This window comes from Lepidochelys kempii, unplaced genomic scaffold (assembly GCF_965140265.1).
Source record: "Lepidochelys kempii isolate rLepKem1 unplaced genomic scaffold, rLepKem1.hap2 scaffold_137, whole genome shotgun sequence".
In the NCBI taxonomy this organism is placed as follows: Eukaryota; Metazoa; Chordata; order Testudines; family Cheloniidae; genus Lepidochelys; species Lepidochelys kempii.
The window spans coordinates 110-21,454 of record NW_027333603.1 but is presented as its reverse complement, the minus strand read 5'-3'; the positions used below and the strand labels follow the sequence as shown (position 1 = coordinate 21,454).

Sequence of the window (21,345 nt, the reverse complement as noted above, 5' to 3'; positions counted from 1 at the left end):
GGTGCCGTAGAGGCCCCGCAGGGACGGGAGGGCGCCGGGGGGGGGCTATGGGGTCACTGGGGGCTTGGGGAGGGGCCCCCGGGGCAGGACGCGGACGCGGAAGGGCGGGCAGCGCACCACGGTGCCGTACAGGCCCCGCAGGGACAGGAGGGCACCGGGGGGGGCTATGGGGTCACTGGGGGCTCGGGGAGGGGCCCCCGGGGCAGGACGCAGACGCGGAAGGGCGGGCCACGCACCACGGTGCCGTACAGGCCCCGCAGGGATGGGAGGGCACCGGGCGGGGGGCTATGGGGTCACTGGGGGCTCGGGGAGGGGTCCCCGGGGCAGGACGCGGACGCGGAAGGGCGGGCAGCGCACCACGGTGCCGTACAGGCCCTGCAGGGACAGGAGGGCACCAGGGGGGGGCTATGGGGTCACTGGGGGCTCGGGGAGGGGCCCCTGGGGCAGGACGCAGACGCGGAAGGGCGGGCAGCGCACCACGGTGCCGTATAGGCCCCACAGGGACGGGAGGGCACCAGGGGGGGGCTATGGGGTCACTGGGGGCTCGGGGAGGGGCCCCCGGGGCAGGACGCGGACGCGGAAGGGCGGGCCGCGCACCACGGTGCCGTATAGGCCCCACAGGGACAGGAGGGCGCCGGGGGGGGGCTATGGGGTCACTGGGGGCTCGGGGAGGGGCCCCCGGGGCAGGACGCAGACGCGGAAGGGCGGGCAGCGCACCACGGTGCCGTATAGGCCCCACAGGGACGGGAGGGCACCGGGGGGGGGGCTATGGGGTCACTGGGGGCTCGGGGAGGGGCCCCCGGGGCAGGACGCGGACGCGGAAGGGCGGGCCGCGCACCACGGTGCCGTACAGGCCCCGCAGGGACGGGAGGGCGCCGGGGGGGGCTATGGGGTCACTGGGGGCTCGGGGGGCTCGGGGAGGGGCCCCCGGGGCAGGACGCGGACGCGGAAGGGCGGGCAGCGCACCACGGTGCCGTACAGGCCCCGCAGGGACAGGAGGGCGCCGGGGGGGGGCTATGGGGTCACTGGGGGCTCGGGGAGGGGCCCCCGGGGCAGGACGCAGACGCGGAAGGGCGGGCAGCGCACCACGGTGCCGTATAGGCCCCGCAGGGACGGGAGGGCACCGGGGGGGGGGCTATGGGGTCACTGGGGGCTCGGGGAGGGGCCCCCGGGGCAGGACGCGGACGCGGAAGGGCGGGCCGCGCACCACGGTGCCGTACAGGCCCCGCAGGGACGGGAGGGCGCCGGGGGGGGCTATGGGGTCACTGGGGGCTCGGGGGGCTCGGGGAGGGGCCCCCGGGGCAGGACGCGGACACGGAAGGGCGGGCAGCGCACCACGGTGCCGTACAGGCCCCGCAGGGACGGGAGGGCGCCGGGCGCAGGCGGCTCCAGCCGGAACTCGCGCAGGACGTGCCCGAGGAAGACGAAGATCTCGGCCCGGGCCAGCGTCTCCCCCAGGCAGGCCCGAGCCCCACAGCTGAAGGGCAGCAGGTTGCGCTGGGCCAGCCGGGGGTTGTCCGCCTCCAGGAACCGCTCTGCGGGAGTGGGAGAGAGCCATCAGCCGGGACCCAGGTGTCCGGGCACCGCCCCCCATGAGAATCGGAGGCCCAGGTGTTCAGCCCCGTAGGTGGGGGAGTGGCCCAGGGGAAGCTGGGGGGCAAGGGGGGGGCCGTACCTGGCCTGAACTCCAGGGGGTGACTCCAGGTGCCCTTGTCGTGGTGGGCGGCGAAGAGGTTGGGGATCACGGTGGTTCCCTTGGGGATGCTGAAACCCAGGAGGCTGCAGAGACAAGCGGGGGTCAGATGGGAGAAGGAGCAGGTGCCTGGTGTCCACGTGGTGCTGTGGGGCAGGCTGTGGGGCAGGGCGGGGGAGGGGTACCTGGTGTCCCCCATGGTGCTGTGGGGGTGGGGGGTGGGGGCAGGGAGGCCAAGGGGTGGGGGGGGGGGAGGGGTACCAGGTGTCCCACGTGGTGCTGTGGGGCAGGGCGTGGGAGGGGTACCTGGTGTCCCCCATGGTGCTGTGGGGGCGGGGGATGGGGGCAGGGAGGCCAAGGGGCGGGGGGGGAGGGGTACCAGGTGTCCCACGTGGTGCTGTGGGGCAGGGCGGAGGATGGGGGCAGGGAAGCCGTGGGGCAGGGCGGGGATAGGGGCCGTGGGGCGGGGGAAGGGAGGGGTACTTGGTGTCCCACATGGAGCTGTGGGGCAGGCCGTGGGGCAGGGCGGGGGAGGGGTACCTGGTGTCCCGCGTGGTTCTGTGGGGCAGGGCGAGGGGCGCCACGGGGCGCAAACGCAGCGTCTCGGAGATGGTGGCGCTGAGCAGGGGCAGCCGGTCCCGGTCCCCATAGCTGGGGGGGCGCTCGGGGCCCAGCACCCGCTGCAGCTCCGCGTGGATCCCGTCCTGGACCTGTGGGGGGACCCCATGGACACTGACCCCCCCCATAGACACTGACCGCCCCCATCAGGGGTCACCCAGTGCTTTATGGGGGGGAGGCTCGTCCTGCCTGCTGTACAAATGGGGAAACGGAGGCAAGGAGAGATGGGACTTGGTCAAGGTCACCCACAGAGACCCCCACGAACGCCTCCCAAGACACAGAGGTTTGGGGCTCACCTGGGGGTGGTGCAGCAGGAAGGCCACAGCCCAGGTGAGCAGGGCGGCTGTGGAGGATCAGGGGGTACGGGGGGTTTGGGGGTACAGGGGGTTCGGGGCTCACCTGGGGGTGGTGCAGGAGGAAGGCCACAGCCCAGGTGAGCAGGGAGGCTGTGGAGGATCAGAGGGTATGGGGGGGTTTGGGGGTACGGGGGGTTCGGGGCTCACCTGGGGGTGGTGCAGCAGGAAGGCCACAGCCCAGGTGAGCAGGGCGGCTGTGGAGGATCAGGGGCTACGGGGGGTTTGGGGCTCACCTGGGGGTGGTGCAGGAGGAAGGCCACAGCCCAGGTGAGCAGGGCGGCTGTGGAGGATCAGGGGGTACGGGGGGTTCGGGGCTCACCTGGCGGTGGTGCAGGAGGAAGGCCACAGCCCAGGTGAGCAGGGCGGCTGTGGAGGATCAGGGGGTACGGGGGGGTTTGGGGGTACGGGGCTCACCTGGGGGTGGTGCAGGAGGAAGGCCACAGCCCAGGTGAGCAGGGCGGCTGTGGAGGATCAGGGGGTATGGGGGGGGTTGGGGGTACGGGGGGTTCGGGGCTCACCTGGGGGTGGTGCAGGAGGAAGGCCACAGCCCAGGTGAGCAGGGTGGCTGTGGAGGATCAGGGGGTACAGGGGGTTTTGGGGGTACGGGGGGTTCGGGGCTCACCTGGGGGTGGTGCAGGAGGAAGGCCACAGCCCAGGTGAGCAGGGCGGCTGTGGAGAATCAGTGGGTACGGGGGGGTTTGGGGGTACGGGGGGTTCGGGGCTCACCTGGGAGTGGTGCAGCAGGAAGGCCACAGCCCAGGTGAGCAGGGTGGCTGTGGAGAATCAGTGGGTACGGGGGGGTTTGGGGGTACGGGGGGTTCGGGGCTCACCTGGGGGTGGTGCAGGAGGAAGGCCACAGCCCAGGTGAGCAGGGCGGCTGTGGAGGATCAGGGGGTACGGGGGGGTTCGGAGCTCACCTGGGGGTGGTGCAGCAGGAAGGCCACAGCCCAGGTGAGCAGGGCGGCTGTGGAGGATCAGGGGGTATGGGGGGGTTCGGGGCTCACCTGGGGGTGGTGCAGCAGGAAGGCCACAGCCCAGGTGAGCAGGGCGGCTGTGGAGGATCAGGGGGTATGGGGGCGTTTGGGGGTACGGGGCTCACCTGGGGGTGGTGCAGGAGGAAGGCCACAGCCCAGGTGAGCAGGGCGGCTGTGGAGGATCAGGGGGTATGGGGGGGGTTGGGGGTACGGGGGGTTCGGGGCTCACCTGGGGGTGGTGCAGGAGGAAGGCCACAGCCCAGGTGAGCAGGGTGGCTGTGGAGGATCAGGGGGTACAGGGGGTTTTGGGGGTACGGGGGGTTCGGGGCTCACCTGGGGGTGGTGCAGGAGGAAGGCCACAGCCCAGGTGAGCAGGGCGGCTGTGGAGAATCAGTGGGTACGGGGGGGTTTGGGGGTACGGGGGGTTCGGGGCTCACCTGGGAGTGGTGCAGCAGGAAGGCCACAGCCCAGGTGAGCAGGGTGGCTGTGGAGAATCAGTGGGTACGGGGGGGTTTGGGGGTACGGGGGGTTCGGGGCTCACCTGGGGGTGGTGCAGGAGGAAGGCCACAGCCCAGGTGAGCAGGGCGGCTGTGGAGGATCAGGGGGTACGGGGGGGTTCGGAGCTCACCTGGGGGTGGTGCAGCAGGAAGGCCACAGCCCAGGTGAGCAGGGCGGCTGTGGAGGATCAGGGGGTATGGGGGGGTTCGGGGCTCACCTGGGGGTGGTGCAGCAGGAAGGCCACAGCCCAGGTGAGCAGGGCGGCTGTGGAGGATCAGGGGGTATGGGGGCGTTTGGGGGTACGGGGCTCACCTGGGGGTGGTGCAGGAGGAAGGCCACAGCCCAGGTGAGCAGGGCGGCTGTGGAGGATCAGGGGGTTCAGGGGGGTTCGGGGCTCACCTGGGGGTGGTGCAGCAGGAAGGCCACAGCCCAGGTGAGCAGGGCGGCTGTGGAGGATCAGGGTTATGGGGGGGTTTGGGGGTACGAGGGGTTCGGGGCTCACCTGGGGGTGGTGCAGGAGGAAGGCCACAGCCCAGGTGAGCAGGGCGGCTGTGGAGGATCAGGGGGTACGGGGGGTTCGGGGCTCACCTGGGGGTGGTGCAGGAGGAAGGCCACAGCCCAGGTGAGCAGGGCAGCTGTGGAGGATCAGGGGGTACGGGGGGGTTTGGGGGTACGGGGGGTTCGGGGCTCACCTGGGGGTGGTGCAGGAGGAAGGCCACAGCCCAGGTGAGCAGGGCGGCTGTGGAGGATCAGGGGGTACGGGGGGTTCGGGGCTCACCTGGGGGTGGTGCAGCAGGAAGGCCACAGCCCAGGTGAGCAGGGCGGCTGTGGAGGATCAGGGGGTACGGGGGGTTCGGGGCTCACCTGGGGGTGGTGCAGGAGGAAGGCCACAGCCCAGGTGAGCAGGGCGGCTGTGGAGGATCAGGGGGTACGGGGGGGTTTGGGGGTACGGGGGGTTCGGGGCTCACCTGGGGGTGGTGCAGGAGGAAGGCCACAGCCCAGGTGAGCAGGGCGGCTGTGGAGGATCAGGGGGTACGGGGGGGTTTGGGGGTACGGGGCTCACCTGGGGGTGGTGCAGCAGGAAGGCCACAGCCCAGGTGAGCAGGGCGGCTGTGGAGGATCAGGGGGTACGGGGGGTTGGGGGTACGGGGGGTTCGGGGCTCACGTGGGGGTGGTGCAGCAGGAAGGCCACAGCCCAGGTGAGCAGGGCGGCTGTGGAGGATCAGGGGGTACGGGGGGGTTTGGGGGTACGGGGGGTTCGGGGCTCACCTGGGGGTGGTGCAGCAGGAAGGCCACAGCCCAGGTGAGCAGGGCGGCTGTGGAGGATCAGGGGGTACGGGGGGGTTTGGGGGTACGGGGGGTTCGGGGCTCACCTGGGGGTGGTGCAGGAGGAAGGCCACAGCCCAGGTGAGCAGGGCGGCTGTGGTCTCGGTGCCCCCGATGAAGAGGTCGACGAGCGCCATGTGAACGTGCTCCGGGGTGAGCCCCCCCTCGGCCGTGGGGTCCCCCCCGCCCCCCCGCCCCCCGCCGGTCCTGCAGCAGCTGCAGCATGTGATCCACCATGTCCCGGGCGCACTCGGGGCGCAGCGACTCCTGGGGGGACATGGGGGGGAGGGAAGGGAATGGGGACCCCCAAACCCCACACTAGGGACCCTCCCCCCCACCCCAGAGACCCTGCAGCCCGCCCCCCAAACCGCGCCCCGGGGACCCTCCACCCTGCTCCAGAGACACCCCCAGCCCGCCCCGCGAACCCTCCACCCTCTACCCCAGAGACCCCGACCCCATACACCACCCCGACTCCCACCCCTGCCCCAGAGACCCCCAACCCCCACCCCATACCCCGCCCCCAGGGAAACCCCCTCATCCTGGAGAACCCCCAGCCCCCCAGACAGTTTCATCCCCGGGGATCCCCCCTCCAGCCCCCGCGTCTCTCCCCCAAGTTTCCCCTCCCCCAGCCCCCCCCACCTGGTGCCGCTGGATCTGGGCCCGGACGAAGGCGTCTCGGAACTGCACCTGGCGCAGGAGCCGCCGCAGGGCCCCGCTGGGGAACACCTGGGGGGGACCCCGAGACTGAGACTCCGGCGCCCCCTGCTGGGCCCCCACAGCGGCCCCCCTCCCCGCCCCACAGCGCCCCCCGCAGCGACACCCCCCTCCCCTCCTCACAGCGCCCCCGCTCCCTGCTGGCCCCCCACAGCGCCCCTCTCCCCGCCCCACAGCGCCCCCTGCCGGCCCCCACAGCGACACCCCCCTCCCCTCCTCACAGCGCCCCCGCTCCCTGCTGGCCCCCGACAGCGCCCCTCTCCCCGCCCCACAGCGCCCCCTGCAGCTCCCCCGCCCCCACAGCGACACCCCCCCTCCCCTCCTCACAGCGCCCCCGCTCCCCGCCGGCCCCCCACAGCGCCCCTCTCTCCGCCCCACAGCGCCCCCCGCCGGCCCCCACAGCGACACCCCCCTCCCCGCCCAACAGCGCCCCCCGCAGCGACACCCCCCTCCCCTCCTCACAGCGCCCCCGCTCCCTGCTGGCCCCCCACAGCGCCCCTCTCCCCGCCCCACAGCGCCCCCTGCCGGCCCCCACAGCGACACCCCCCTCCCCTCCTCACAGCGCCCCCGCTCCCTGCTGGCCCCCGACAGCGCCCCTCTCCCCGCCCCACAGCGCCCCCTGCAGCTCCCCCGCCCCCACAGCGACACCCCCCCTCCTCTCCTCACAGCGCCCCCGCTCCCCGCCGGCCCCCCACAGCGCCCCTCTCTCCGCCCCACAGCGCCCCCCGCCGGCCCCCACAGCGACACCCCCCTCCCCGCCCAACAGCGCCCCCCGCAGCGACACCCCCCTCCCCTCCTCACAGCGCCCCCGCTCCCTGCTGGCCCCCGACAGCGCCCCTCTCCCCGCCCCACAGCGCCCCCTGCAGCTCCCCCGCCCCCACAGCGACACCCCCCCTCCCCTCCTCACAGCGCCCCCGCTCCCCGCTGGCCCCCCACAGCGACACCCCCCTCCCCGCCTCACAGCGCCCCCCGCAGCGACACCCCCCTCCCCTCCTCACAGCGCCCCCGCTCCCTGCTGGCCCCCGACAGCGCCCCTCTCTCCGCCCCACAGCGCCCCCCGCCGGCCCCCACAGCGACACCCCCCTCCCCTCCTCACAGCGCCCCCTGCAGCTCCGCACAGCGCCGCCCCCCCTCCGCCGGCCCCCCCAGCGTAACCCCCTCCCCCCACAGCGCCCCCCGCCGGCCCCCCCAGCGCCCCCCCACACCCCGCCCCCTCACCCTCAGCAGGGGCAGCGCGTCCAGCGCCCGCACGGCGCCCCGGCCCCACAGCGCCACCAGGTCCGTGATGCAGTCGTGGATGTCCCGGGTGGCGGCGGCGTCCGGCATCTGCGGGGAGGGAGCGGGACGGAGCCCCCCAAATCCCCCCCGGCCCAGGCTGGGCGCCAGGGGGCCCTGCCCCGTCTCCCCGGGTCCCCTAGGGGTGCGCTCCCTGCCCCGCCGCCCTGGATGCCTGGGTCCCAGGGGTACGGGGTCCCCTCCCCTCCCCTCCTCCAGGTCCTGGGAGCTGAGTCCCAATGGGGTGCTGTCCCGGACACCTGGGTCCCCTAGGGGTGCGCTCCCTGCCCCACCGTCCCGGATGCCTGGGTCCCCTAGGGGTGCGCTCCGTCCCTCACCTCCCCGGGCGCCTGGGTCACCTAGGGGTGCGCTCCCTGCTCCGCCGCTCCGGACACCTGGGTCCCCTAGGGGGGCACTCCCCGTCCCGGACACCTGGGTCCCGACCCCGGGCTCACCATGGGGCCGAAGGCCATAGCACAGATGGTACGACACGTCTGCAGCGAGAAATCTTGGGCCACGTCCACAGCGGCCCCCCCATAGCTACGGAAAACCTGGGGGGCAGAGAGAGGTAAAGGGGGTCCAACGCCCCCGGGGGCCCTGGGTCCAGGCCAAGGCGGATCCCCGGGGAGGGGGGAGTATGGGTGGGAAGTGAGATGTCATGGGGGTCCCTGTTGGGGGGTTTCCTTAGGGCGAGTGCCCACGGGAGGGGGAGGGGTGGGGGTTCCCAAGGGTGAAGGGGGGTCCCCATGGGAGGTGGCATTTCCCTGGGGTTAAGCAGGTCCCAGGGGCGGTCCCTGGGGTGAAGGGGGATCCCTGGGATGAAGAGGGTCCCTATGGGGGGTGGAAGCTCCCTGGGGTTAGGGGAGTCCCAGGGGGGTGCCCGGGGGTGAAGGGGTTCCCTGAGGGGTGTCTGGGATGAAGACGTTCCCTACGGGGGGGTGGGAGCTCCCTGGGGTTAGGGGGTCCCGGGGGGGCCCCTGGGGTGAGGGGCCGCCTGGGGTGAAGGGGGGTGGGAGTTCCCTGGGGTTAGGGGGGCCTGGGGGGCCCCTGGAGTGAGGGGGAGTGGGAGTTCCCTGGGATTAGGGGGTCCCGGGGGGGCCCCTGGGGTGAAGGGGGGTGGGAGTTCCCTGGGGTTAGGGGGTCCCGGGGGGCCCTCACCTGGCAGAGCGCGGCCGCCTGGGCCCCCAGCACCGGGTCCAGCTGGAGGCGCTGGGCGCGGGCCAGGGCCGAGTGAGCCACTTTGCGCTGCAGCCGCCAGCCGGGGGTGAAGTCACCCAGGGACAGATCGTGGCCCCCCAGGGAGATGAGATCCGCTGCAGGGGGGGAGGGGAGGGTTAGTGACCCGCTGGGAGAGACCCCCCCAGCCCCCGGGACCTGCCCCCATCCCGTCCCAGTATTAACTCTGGACCCTACTGATGGCAGGACCCAGGGGAGTCGGAGCTCCGGGAGCTGGAGAAGGGCTGATCCCCCCTAGATAGCTTCATGTACAGCCCCCCAGAGTCCTCTGGCAACACATCCCCCACCCTCACCCCACAGCCCCCCCAAACAGCCGCAGCCACCATCTCAACCCCCTCAGTCCCCAGCCCCCCATTACCAACGAAGCTGGAGGGGCGCCCGGCGAAATCGGACCATTTCTGGGTCAGCGCCTGGCGGATGGAGTCCACGCTGTTCAGCACCACCACGTCTGGGGGCACACGTGCCGGGGGGGTCAGCTGGGGTTTTAACCCTTCCCCCCCCCCGTCTCTAGCACAACTGGGGGGAGGCTGGGGTTAACAGGGGGACCCCGGCCAGGTCAGAGCAGGGAGGAAACAAGCTGGGGGCACCCGGCCAGGGCCCATGGGCAAAAGGGGGAGGCCATGGGGGGAGGGGCCCCTGGGCAGGACACATGGGGGAAGGGGGGCCCAGTGGGGAGAAGGAAGGAGGCGGGGGGGGGGCCTGGCCTGGGCACATGGGGAAAGGGGGGGCCTGCAGGGGAGGGGTCCAGCTGGGGAGGGGCCTGGGCGCATGGGGGGGAAGGAAGGGGGGCCCAGTGGGGGCAGGGCCAGGGCACAGGGGGGCCCCAGGGGGTTCCGGCAGGGGGGCCCCAGCCCCGCTGACCTTTGGCCCCGAAGCGGAGCCGGTAGACGGGCCCATAGCGCCGGGCGAGCTCCAGCAGGTGCAGGGGCAGCTCGGGGTGCAGCATGGGGGGCAGCCCCCCCACCAGGGGCAGGGCCCAGGGGCCAGGCAGGGCGCTCAAGCCGCCCCCCCCGCAGGCCCCCCGCCTGCCCCCCAGCACGGCCAGGGCCAGCAGCACCAGCAGCAGGAGCAGGGCGGCCGTCAGCATGGCTGGGGCCTTGGGGCGCGGGCGAGATATAAAGCCCCAGAGCCCCTCGTCACGGGGCCTTGGAGAGACAGGCGTGACGCAGGGGCCCCTCGCTCCCGCCCCCCGGTCCCCCTCGCTCCCGCCCCCCAGCTCCCCGCTCCCACGGTGCCTCTCACTCCCAATGCACAGCCCCCCCAGTGCCCATCACTCCCGACCCGCAGCCCGCCAGTGCCCCTCACTCCCGACCCGCAGCCCCCCAGTGCCCCTCACTCCTGACCTGCAGCCCCCCGCTCCGCTGCCACCCCTCACTCCCGACCTGCACCCCCCCAGTGCCCCTCACTCCCGACCTGCAGCCCCCCCAGTGCCCCTCACTCCTGACCTGCAGCCCCCCGCTCCGCTGCCACCCCTCACTCCCGACCCGCACCCCCCCAGTGCCCCTCACTCCCGACCCGCAGCCCCCCAGTGCCCCTCACTCCTGACCTGCAGCCCCCCGCTCCGCTGCCACCCCTCACTCCCGACCTGCACCCCCCCAGTGCCCCTCACTCCCGACCTGCAGCCCCCCCAGTGCCCCTCACTCCTGACCTGCAGCCCCCCGCTCCGCTGCCACCCCTCACTCCCGACCCGCACCCCCCCAGTGCCCCTCACTCCCGACCCGCAGCCCCCCAGTGCCCCTCACTCCTGACCTGCAGCCCCCCAGTGCCCCTCACTCCTGACCTGCAGCCCCCCGCTCCGCTGCCACCCCTCACTCCCGACCCGCAGCCCCCCCAGTGCCCCTCCCTCCCGACCCACAGCCCTCCGCTCCGCCGCCACCCCTCACTCCCGACCTGCAGCCCCCCCAGTGCCCCTCACTCCCAACCCGCAGCCCCCTGCTAGCCCAGCCCTGGGGCTCAGAAGTGACTTCTGGGTAACTTCAGTTTCATTAACTTGAGGTCAGAGCCCTGCAGTGGGCCGGGGTCTGGGGGTCCCACTGCCATAATACCAGGCGTGGGTCCCGGGCACTTTGCTGCGGGGAGCATTGAATAGGCAGAAACCAGCCTCTGGGAATTTTGGGAACCTACCAAATCTCTCGCTGGTTTGTTGGTGACCGATTGGCAGCCGCTCACTGCGCTCTGACGGGGCACGGCAGGGGTTCGAACCGGAGTCCCGGGGCGTTTACATGGCACGAGCAAGATGTGGTTTATTCTGGATCCACTCACGCCTAGGACCCGTTCCCTGCCCACAGCTGAGCAGCTGCTGGGGGGGCTCGCTCGAGCAGGATCGGAAGGATAAAAATGCAAGAAGCAATTTTTTTGGGGGGGTGGGTATTGGGGGGCAGGACAGGATTAAATAAACGACCCCCCGGCACGGGGCTTTGCCTGGGGTCCCTCTTCACACCCCATCAACACCTGTTCAATATCACCATTCAGCAGCCCCCTGCCCCACCCCAGAGCCAGTCGCATCCCAACACCGGGGGAGGGGGCTCCGTGTAACCAGCCCCCAGCCCCACCCCAGAGCCAGCCGCGCCCCAGCACCAGGCAAGGGGGCTCCCTGTAACCAGCCCGGGAAGCCCAGTCCCAACCTTGAGGCACTGTCAGCATAAATCATCCCAGCGCGTCACTCCCCACCCTTGACCCTGGGGGACCCCGGTCGCCATGGAAACAGCGGGGGGGGGTCCCATCCATCAGCAGGTGATGGGGCGGGGGGGGTCATGGACACACACACCCAGGGGGTTTCAAAATACTTGTTTAAATTGGGAGACAAAGAGGTCCAGAGGCAAAATGGCAGGGACGGGGGTGGGGGGATGGGTTCCAGGATCCCGTCCCCCAGCTGCTGCCCCCTCCCTGAGCAGGCTCCCCACCCCCCTCCTACCCACCCCACCCCAATACAGCAAAAAGGGGGAAACAGCGAGGTGGCAAAATTTACAGAGGATACGAAACTACTCCGGATAGTTCCGTGCCAGGGGACTGCGAAGAGCTGCAACGGGGTCCCCCAAACCCCGGTGACGGGGCAGCAGACGGGCAGGTGACTTTCCACGTTGCTAAATGCAAAGTGACGCAAGCTGGAAATCATCATCCCAACTCGACACATCAAATGACGGGGTCCGAATTAGCCGTTACCCCTCAAGAAAGAGCTTGGAGTCACCGTGGAGAGTTCTCGGAAATCATCCACTCAACGTGCAGCGGCAGCCACAACCCCGAACACAAAGCTGGGAACCACTGGGAAAGGGACAGATAATAGGACAGAAAATATCCCGCTGCCTCTCTAGAAATCCATGGGACGCCCACACCTTGAACACTGCGCGCAGATCTGGTCACCCCATCTCCGAAAAGATCTATTGGAATTGGAAAAAGTTCCACGAAAGGGCAACAACAATGATTAGGGGGATGGACCAGCCGCCCTATGAGGAGGGGTTGATAAGACTCTTTAATTAATGGGACTTTTCAGTTGGAAGAGAGACACCTAAGGGGGGACAGGATTGCGGTCTATACAGTCATGACGGGCGTGGAGAAAGTAGATAAGGAAGTCTTATGGACTCCCTCTCATAACACAGGAACCAGGGGTCACCCAATGAAATGAATCGGCCGCAGGTTTAAAACAAACAAAAGGAAGCATTTCTTCACAGATCGCACAGTCAACCTGTGGAACTCCTTGCCAGAGGATGTTGTGAAGGCCAAGACTATAACATGGTTCAAAAAAGAACTAGATCAGTTCATGGAGGACGGGTCTATGGATGGCTATTAGCCAGGATGGGCAGAGATGGTGTCCCTGGCCTCTGTTTGCCAGAAGCTGGGAATTGGCCGACCGGGGATGGATCCCTCGAGAACTGCCCTGTTCTGTTCATTCCCTCTGGGGCACCTGACAGTGGCCACTGTCGGCAGACAGGACACAGGGCTGGATAGGCCTTTGGTCTGACCCAGTGTGACCGTTCTCATGTTCTTTTAATTGTGACAAAGTGGGGGATTTTCTTAGCACAAGCACTTAGCATAAGCACAGTGTGTGCCTCAGTTTCCCTTCAGTGCTGCATGTGAGGAGGTAGGGGAAGGGGGCTTGTTGGTGCAGAGGGCCAGGCGTGACCTCGCCCTGCAGCTGGGACTCAGAGGCCCAGCCCCTCTGGGGAGCCGGGGGGGAACAACCGGCAGGAGAGAGGGGGCCCAGGTAACCTGTTTGCCAGGGGAAGACAAGGGGCGGAGGAGGGGCTGTTGGGGGAGGGGATATGGGGGCACGGCTGGAAGGAGGGGGCACTGGACAGGGGACAAGGAGCAGCCGGAGCCCCAGGGGCTGGGGCTCAGTTTGGGGCTGGGTGGTGGAACTTACTGGCTGGCTGAGAGGCCCAGGGAACCCCAGGAAGAGGGGTGCAGGGCCCAGACTCCCCCACCCTCCGTGACAAGGGGGTTGCTCCCTCTGGGAATGGGGGAGCAAGGGGACTCCCCGAGGGGCCCACCGCAGAGCCAGGCAGCTGGAGTCGGAGAGGTGGGGTCCCAGGAGGTGGCAGGGCCCATGGTTTAACCCCCGAGAGAGAGCAGCCCCCCCGAGAAGTCGCCCCAGGGAGCTGAGAGACAGGGGCGGGGGCTGGGAGTCCGGGACAAGTTCAAACCAACTTTATTGACATCACAGCAGCCGCTCTGTACAATACACACAACGCACCGGCCTGGCCCCCCCCCCCCCGATCCAGGGGGCTCCCCCTGGGGCCCCCCTTCGCTGTGCCTCCCTCTCTCCACCGGGGGGTTGGGGGGGGTCGGCTCTGGGGCAGGAGAGAAGTTAATATCAGAGGTTAAAACCCTGTGCAGCCCCCCACCTCCCGGAGCTGGTAGGCCCAGGACTCCTGGGGTGCCCTGCCCCCAGGCTCAGACTGGGGGGACCCTGTGGGGGAGATCAGGGGATTAAAAAGAGCAGGGGAAGGGGGCTCAGATAAAACCTCCCTGGAGGATTGGGGTGAGATGGAGGCTGCGGGGGAGGGCTCAGGGACAGGTTGGGGCCCCAGGGAGGATTCCAGGGGGCCCCAGGGAGGATTCCAGGTCTGGTTCCTGCTCCGCCCAGCCTGTTGTGGATACCACCGATGCGCTGGGGGGTCGCAGGGCGGGTCCAGCCCCCCTCAGCCCAAGCCCTGGGGGCTGCACTGGGGCCCGGGGGGGCCCAGGGAGACTCAGGGGCCCCCCTCAGCCCAGGCCCTCCTGGATGCCGCGGATGCGCCGGGCCAGCTGGATGTCCTTGGGGAAGAGGGTGACGCGCTTGGCGTGGATGGAGCAGAGATACGAGTCCTCCAGCAGCCGCACCAGGAACGCCTCCGCTGCCTGGGGGTGGGGGGGGAGGTCAGGGGGAGCCCCCACAGCACCCCTGAGGGAGCCCCCACAGCCCCCCAAACAGCCGCCCTGAGGGATCCCTTACAGCCCCCCAAACAGCCCCAGAGACCCCTCGAGAGATCTCCGACAGCCCCCGAATCCGTCCCCTCCGGCACAGCCCAAAGCACGCCTCCCCCAGAACACTCCCCCCCCCAACTGCTGGGGCAGCCCTATGGACCCCGAGGCCCCCTACCCCCAGGACCCTCCTTCTCCAGCCCATTTCGACCCCCCCTACCCCCCCAGTCCCTCACCTCCTGCAGGGCCAGCAGGGCCATGGCCTGCCAGCGAAAGTCCACGCCCCGGGTGTACATCAGGCAGATCTCCCGCACCTGGGGGGAACGGCAGTGGGTGAGACCGGCTGGTGCAGTCCATGGGGCGGGTGTGTGTGGAGGGGGGGGGGGGGTTGCAAGGCCTGTGGGGCAGAGGGGGGCCCGGCGGGGCTCACCACACGGGAGAAGGGGGCAGGAGGGTCTCAGGGGGCAGAAGGGGGTCCGGAGGGGGTCCGGGGCAGCTCACCACGCGGGAGAAGGGAGCAGGGGGGTCCCAGGGGGCGGGGGGGGCCTGGGGGCAGGGGGAATCCCGGGGGGCAGGAGGGGCCGGGGGGGGCTCACCATGCAGGAAAAGGGGGCGGGGGTTCCCGGGGGGGCTCACCACGCGGGAAAAGGGGGCGGGGGTTCCCGGGGGGGCTCACCACGCGGGAAAAGGGGGCGGGGGTTCCCGGGGGGGCTCACCACGCGGGAGAAGGGGGCGGGGGGTCCCGGGGGGGCTCACCACACGGGAGAAGGGGGCGGGGGGTCCCGGGGGGGCTCACCACGCGGGAGAAGGGGGCGGGGGTGTGACGATGTGACTCAGCAGGGAGGGGGGAGCGTTGACCTGGGAATGTGCCCTGGGGAGGGGAGACCTGAGAACCTGTCACCTGAGCCAGGAGGGGGAGGGGGAGGTGACACCTCTGCCCAGGAATGTGAACAGGGGCTGCAGCAGGGAACCTGCTGGGTGAGTTTAGTTTCAGTTTGGGGCTGGGTGGAGGAACACAGGGAACCCCAGGGCTGGGGTCTAAGCTCCCTGCTCCCCCAGAAGGACGTGATTGAGGGGTCCTGGTTGTACCCACAAGCTCTGTTTTTGGACTGTGTTCCTGTTGTCCAATAAACCTTCTGTTTTACTGGCTGGCTGAGAGTCTCAGTGGATCCCAGGAAGAGGGGTGCAGGGCCTGGACTCCCCCACACTCCGTGACAACTGGTGGCAGCGGTGGGATCTACTGCACCCCGTGAACGGCGCTTCCTGCAGTAAGTGACTGGGGAGCAGTAAAACGAAGGGGAATTGACGGGGACCAGGCGTGCTGAAGATTCAGAGAGAGACGGTTTCGGGGGGCGGTTAACCCCTGGGAATGTGTGACCAGAGAGAAAGACTTTTGCAGTAACAGGGTCCCCCGGGGGATTGCAGCGAGCGGTCCCAGGGGCGGAGGAATCTGCAGCTCGACCCTGGCAAAGAGTCGGTGACCTCAAGAAGGACTGGCACACGAGGGGCTTTTCCTGGAAACCGTGGGAAGCTGCCTGGCCTGCGAGTGGCCAGCAGGGAGATGTACGCTAAACGCCTGAAGAGCGACCTGGTGGAGCTGTGCAGGCAGAGGGGGCTGCGCATCGGGAGGTCCACCAAGGAACAGCTGATTGCCCAGTTGGAGGAGGGGGATCGCTTGGATGACCCGATCCCTGTCCCTGAGGGAAGCCGCCCGGCAGACGCAGCGTGGGCCCTGGGGCCTGACCGGGCTGGGAGGGGTCAGACTGCTGCTGAGGACATCCCGAGACCCTTCCTACCTATGTCCGGGGGAGGGGTTGGGGGAAGCCCGGCGAATACCGAGGGCACCCTGACCCCGGCACCCAGCAGGGGATCCTCCCGGCGGAGCTCCCCATCCCTGGAGCGGATGCGGCTGGAATGGGAGAGGGAGATGAAAATGAGGGAGCTGGAGGATCATGAAAAACAACGTCAACATGAGCAGGAGGAGAAGGAGAAACAACGTCAACATGAGCGTCAGGAGAAGGAGAAACAAAGACAGCATGAACTGGAGCTGGCCAGGCTGAGGAGCAGTGGGGCCCCGGCTGCGGCTGCGGTGAGTGTGGGGGGACCCAGGACGGCAAGGAACTTTGATAAGTGCTTCCTGGCCCAGCGGAAGGAGGGGGAGGACATAGATAGCTTCCTGACGGCCTTTGAGAATGCCTGTGAGCTGCACAGGGTTGACCCTGCAGACAGGCTCCAGTTTCTCACCCCCTTACTGGACCCCAAAGCCGTGGAGGTGTACAGCCGGATGACAGGGCCGGAGGCAGGGGACTATGAACTGTTCAAACAGGCCCTGCTCCGTGAGTTTGGGCTGACCCCCGAGATGTACCGGAGAAGGTTCCGGAGTCAGCGTAAAACGCCTGAGGTCACCTACCTACAACTGGCCAACCGGATGCAGGGGTATGCCCGCAAGTGGACAGCTGGGGCCCGAGCTAAAGAGGACCTGCTGGACCTAATCGTACTGGAGCAGCTGTATGAACAGTGCCCTTCCGACCTGAGGCTGTGGCTGGTGGACAAAAAGCTCGAGAACCCCCAGCACGCAGGGCAGCTGGCCGACGAGTTTGTGAACAGTCGGTCAGGGGGTAGCCGGGAGGAGTCCCAAAAGAACAGGCCCCCCCCGATGCAGAGAGAGAGTCACCAGGGGGCCTCCCAGCGGGGAAATAGGGAGAACCCCCTCCCAAGGGGAACGCCTGGCGTCGGGCCCCTCCGACCCGCTCAAGGGGACCAACGTGACCTGAGCTGCTATCACTGTGGCCAGAGAGGCCACGAACGGTCCCAGTGCCCCGGGCTCAGGGACAGACTGAGCAGACCCAACCTACCCAGGGTTAACTGGGTAGGGACCCAGCTGGACGAGGGGCAGACGACCCAGGAAAGGGGGCCTACCAGTTTACCACCTGCCCCGGAGGGAAGAGTACCCCAGGCCAGCTCCACCAGAGGGCTGGAGGCTCTGGACTCAGGGTGCTCAGTTTACAGGGTGGGCGCGGGGCTGTCCCTCCGGAGAGAGTGCCTTGTTCCCCTGGAGGTGGATGGGAGGAAGGTCAATGGATACTGGGATACGGGCGCGGAGGTGACGCTGGCCCGGCCCGAGGTGGTGGCCCCAGATCGGGTGGTGCCCAACACCTATCTGACCCTGACAGGGGTGGGCGGGACCCCATTTAAGGTGCCCGTGGCAAGGGTACACCTGAAATGGGGGGCCAAGGAGGGCCCCAAGGATGTGGGGGTACACCACCATTTGCCCACTGAAGTTTTGATGGGGGGAGACCTAGAGGACTGGCCAAGCAAGCCCCAGGCCGCCCTGGTTGTGACCCGTAGCCAGAGCCGGCGAGGGGCACTGCGCCCTGACCTCGGGGAGGGTATCACACCGGAGGCGCAGGACCCTACCCTGGTGGGGAGGGAGCGCCGAGGGGCACGGCTCAGAGAGGCTGAGGCCTCAGACCTGGCCACTGAGGGGGAACCGGGCCCCATCCCTTCCCCAGCCGCTGAGTTCCAGGCCGAGTTGAGGAAAGATCCCTCCTTGCGGAAGCTCAGGGACCTGGCCGACCTCAGTGTGGTACGGACCATGAGGAGAGGCTGCCAGGAGAGGTTCCTGTGGGAGAAGGGGTTCCTGTACCGAGAATGGGCTCCCACAAGGGAAGTAGAGTCCTGTGGGATCAGGAGGCAGCTGGTGGTCCCCCAGAAGTATCGCCGCAGGCTCCTGTACCTGGCCCATGACATCCCCCTCGCAGGGCACCAGGGAATCCGGCGCACCCGGCAGAGGTTGCTACAGAACTTTTACTGGCCCGGGGTCTTTACCACGGTCCGGCAGTATTGCCGATCCTGTGACCCTTGTCAGAGGGTGGGGAAGGCCCGGGACAAGGGGAAAGCGGCTTTGAGACCTTTGCCCATCATAGAGGAGCCTTTCCAGAAGGTGGCCATGGACATCGTGGGGCCTCTCAGCAAGACGACCCGGTCGGGGAAGAAATACATTCTGGGGGTGGTAGATTTTGCCACCCGCTACCCCGAGGCAGTGCCCTTAGCTTCCATTGAAGCAGACACCGTGGCCGATGCGCTCCTGACCATTTTCAGCCGAGTGGGGTTCCCCAAGGAAGTCTTGACAGACCAAGGCTCCAACTTCATGTCGGCCCTGCTCCGGTGCTTGTGGGAGAAATGTGGGGTCCGGCACGACTGGGCCTCAGCTTATCACCCCCAGTCCAATGGGCTGGTGGAGAGGTTTAACGGGACGCTAAAGATGATGCTGAAAACCTTTATGAACCAGCACCCGCAGGACTGGGACAAGTACTTGCCTCACCTGCTGTTCGCGTACAGGGAGGTGCCCCAGGAGTCGACCGGATTTTCGCCTTTCGAACTGTTATATGGAAGGAGGGTGAGGGGCCCCCTGGACCTGATGAGAGACGAGTGGGAGGGGAAGGCCACTCCCGATGGAGAGTCAGTGGTGGAGAATGTCCTGATCTTCCGAGAGAGACTGGCTGAACTCATGGGCCTGGCCAGGGAGAATCTGGCCAGAGCCCAGAGGAAGCAGAAGGTCTGGTATGACCGCACAGCGCGGGCCCGTGCCTACGCCACCGGGGATCCGGTGATGGTTCTCATCCCAGTGAGAAAGAACAAACTACAGGCCGCCTGGGAGGGCCCTTTCAAGGTCGTCAAGCAGCTCAATGAGGTAAACTATGTGGTGGAGCTGTCAAACCGGGCGCACCACCGCCGGGTGTACCATGTGAATATGATGAAGCCATATTATGCCAGGGGGAATGTGGTGTTGGCCGTGTGTGGACAGTGGGAAGAGCAGGGAGATGACCCTTTAGTAGATCTATTCCCTGGGACCAGAGCTGGTTCCCCCCTGGAAACAATTCCCCTCTCGGATCAGCTAACCCCTGCCCAGCAAGCTGAGGTCAGGGAGGTGCTGCATCCGTACCGACAGCTGTTTTCCAACCAGCCTGGACGCACTAATCTGACTGTCCACCGGGTGCAGACAGGGTCGCACCCGCCGATAAGATGCTCCCCCTTCCGAGTCACAGGGAAAACTGCTCAGGACCTGGAAAGAGAGGTCCGGGACATGCTGGCTTTGGGGGTGATCCAGCCATCTGCCAGCCCTTGGGCCTCGCCGGTGGTGCTGGTCCCCAAAAAGGACGGGTCGGTCCGGTTCTGTGTGGACTATCGGAAGCTCAATGCCATCACTGTATCTGATGCCTACCCCATGCCCAGGCCGGACGAGCTCCTAGACAAGCTGGGAGGAGCTCGGTACCTTACCACCATGGACCTTACAAAGGGCTACTGGCAAGTGCCGCTGGATGCAGATGCCCGACTGAAATCGGCCTTTATCACCCCTCTGGGGCTCTATGAGTTCCTGACCCTGCCTTTCGGCCTCAAGGGAGCACCGGCCACCTTCCAGCGCCTGGTGGACCAGCTCCTGAGGGGGATGGAGAGTTTTGCCGTGGCGTATATTGATGACATCTGTGTCTTTAGCCAGACCTGGGAGGACCACGTGTCCCAGGTTAGACAAGTGCTGGACCGACTCCAGGGGGCTGGGCTGACTGTAAAAGCGGAGAAGTGCAAGGTGGGGATGGCGGAAGTATCTTACCTGGGCCATCGGGTGGGGAGCGGCCGCCTAAAGCCGGAACCAGCCAAGGTGGAGGTGATCAGAGACTGGCCCGCTCCCCACACCAAAAGCAGGTCCAAGCCTTTATTGGGATGGCAGGATACTACCGAAGATTTGTGCCCCACTTTAGCGCCATCGCGACCCCCATCACGGAGCTATGCAAGACGGGGAAGCCAGACAAGGTGGTCTGGACCGAACAGTGCCAGGTGGCTTTCCGGGCGCTGAAGAAGGCTCTGGTCAGTGGCCCAGTTCTGGCAAACCCAGACTTTGACAAGCCCTTTGTGGTGTTCACCGACGCCTCAGACACGGGACTGGGGGCGGTCTTAATGCAGGAGGATGAAAAGGGGAGAGACACCCCATCGTGTACCTGAGCAAGAAGTTGCTACCCCGGGAGCAACACTACGCGGCCATCGAGAAGGAGTGCCTGGCCATGGTGTGGGCCATCAAGAAACTAGAGCCCTATCTCTTCGGGTGGCACTTCACCGTCTACACCGACCACTCTCCCCTGACCTGGCTGCACAGATGAAAGGAGCCAACGCCAAACTCCTGAGATGGAGCCTGCTCCTGCAGGATTACTCTGAGATTAGCGCGTCCACGTGAAGGGAAGTGCCAACCTGATAGCGGATGCGCTGTCCCGGAGAGGGGGCCCCGAACTTCCCCAGGTCACTGGTCAGCGTGACCCCGCTCAGTTCAGTCTCAAAGGGGGGAGAGATGTGACGATGTGACTCAGCAGGGAGGGGGGAGTGTTGACCTGGGAATGTGCCCTGGGGATGGGAGACCTGAGAGCCTGTCACCTGAGCCAGGAGGGGGAGGGGGAGGTGACACCTCTGCCCAGGAATGTGAACAGGGGCTGCTGCAGGGAACCGGCTGGGTGGGTTTAGTTTCAGTTTGGGGCTGGGTGGAGGAACACAGGGAACCCCAGGGCTGGGGTCTAAGCTCCCTGCTCCCCCAGAAGGACTTGACTGAGGGGTCCTGGGTGTTCCTGTTGTCCAATAAACCTTCTGTTTTACTGGCTGGCTGAGAGTCTCAGTGGATCCCAGGAAGAGGGGTGCAGGGCCTGGACTCCCCCACACTCCGTGACAGGGGGGTCCCGGGGGCAGCAGAGGGGAGTTCCCGGGGGGGCTCACCACGCGGGAGAAGGGGGCGGGGGGTTCCCGGGGGGGCTCACCACGCGGGAGAAGGGGGGCGGGGGGGTCCTGGGGGGGGCTCACCACGCGGGGAGAAGGGGGCGGGGGTTCCCGGGGGGGCTCACCACGCGGGAGAAGGGCAGTTTGCTGATCAGCAGGTTCGTGCTCTTCTGGAATTTGCGGATCTCCAGCAGCGCCCGCTGCCCGGGCCGGTACCGGCGCCGCAGCCCTGGGGAGCAACGGGGTTAGGGGGGTTGGGGCCGGCGCCGGCCCGGGGAGCAGGGGAGGCCCGAGGGGCCCGAGGGACCCGGCGGCGGGGGGATCCCGGCGGGGGGGGGCGGGGAAGGTTCCGGGGGGGGGATCCCGGCGGGGGGGGGGGCGGGGAAGGTTCCGGGGTGGGATCCCGGCGGGGGGGGGGGGCGGGGAAGGTTCCGGGGGGGGATCCCGGCGGGGGGGGGGGGCGGGGAAGGTTCCGGGGGGGGATCCCGGCGGGGGGGGG

At 68.2% G+C, this 21,345-nt stretch overlaps 2 protein-coding genes across 2 annotated transcripts; both read right to left on the bottom strand.

Annotated features, from left to right (window-relative positions):
• Positions 1–655: 655 nt before the first annotated feature.
• On the bottom strand, positions 656–9,636 carry CYP21A2 (cytochrome P450 family 21 subfamily A member 2). The gene is made up of 10 exons (XM_073326862.1): positions 9,552–9,636; positions 9,049–9,138; positions 8,613–8,767; positions 7,910–8,005; positions 7,398–7,505; positions 6,105–6,191; positions 5,513–5,629; positions 2,234–2,403; positions 1,676–1,779; positions 656–1,535 (listed from the first exon to the last, which is right to left on the bottom strand). The coding sequence occupies exons 1-10, from the start codon at positions 9,634–9,636 to the stop codon at positions 1,255–1,257; spliced, it is 1,293 nt and encodes a 430-aa protein (XP_073182963.1). The 3' UTR covers positions 656–1,254.
• Positions 9,637–13,318: 3,682 nt separating this feature from the next.
• Positions 13,319–21,085, bottom strand: CENPA (centromere protein A; the record flags this gene model as incomplete). The annotated part of the gene is made up of 3 exons (XM_073326861.1): positions 13,319–14,027; positions 14,327–14,404; positions 20,972–21,085. Coding segments are annotated over 3 exons (327 nt in total), but the record flags the coding sequence as incomplete, so codon positions are not given.
• Between the last annotated feature and the right edge of the window lie 260 nt (positions 21,086–21,345).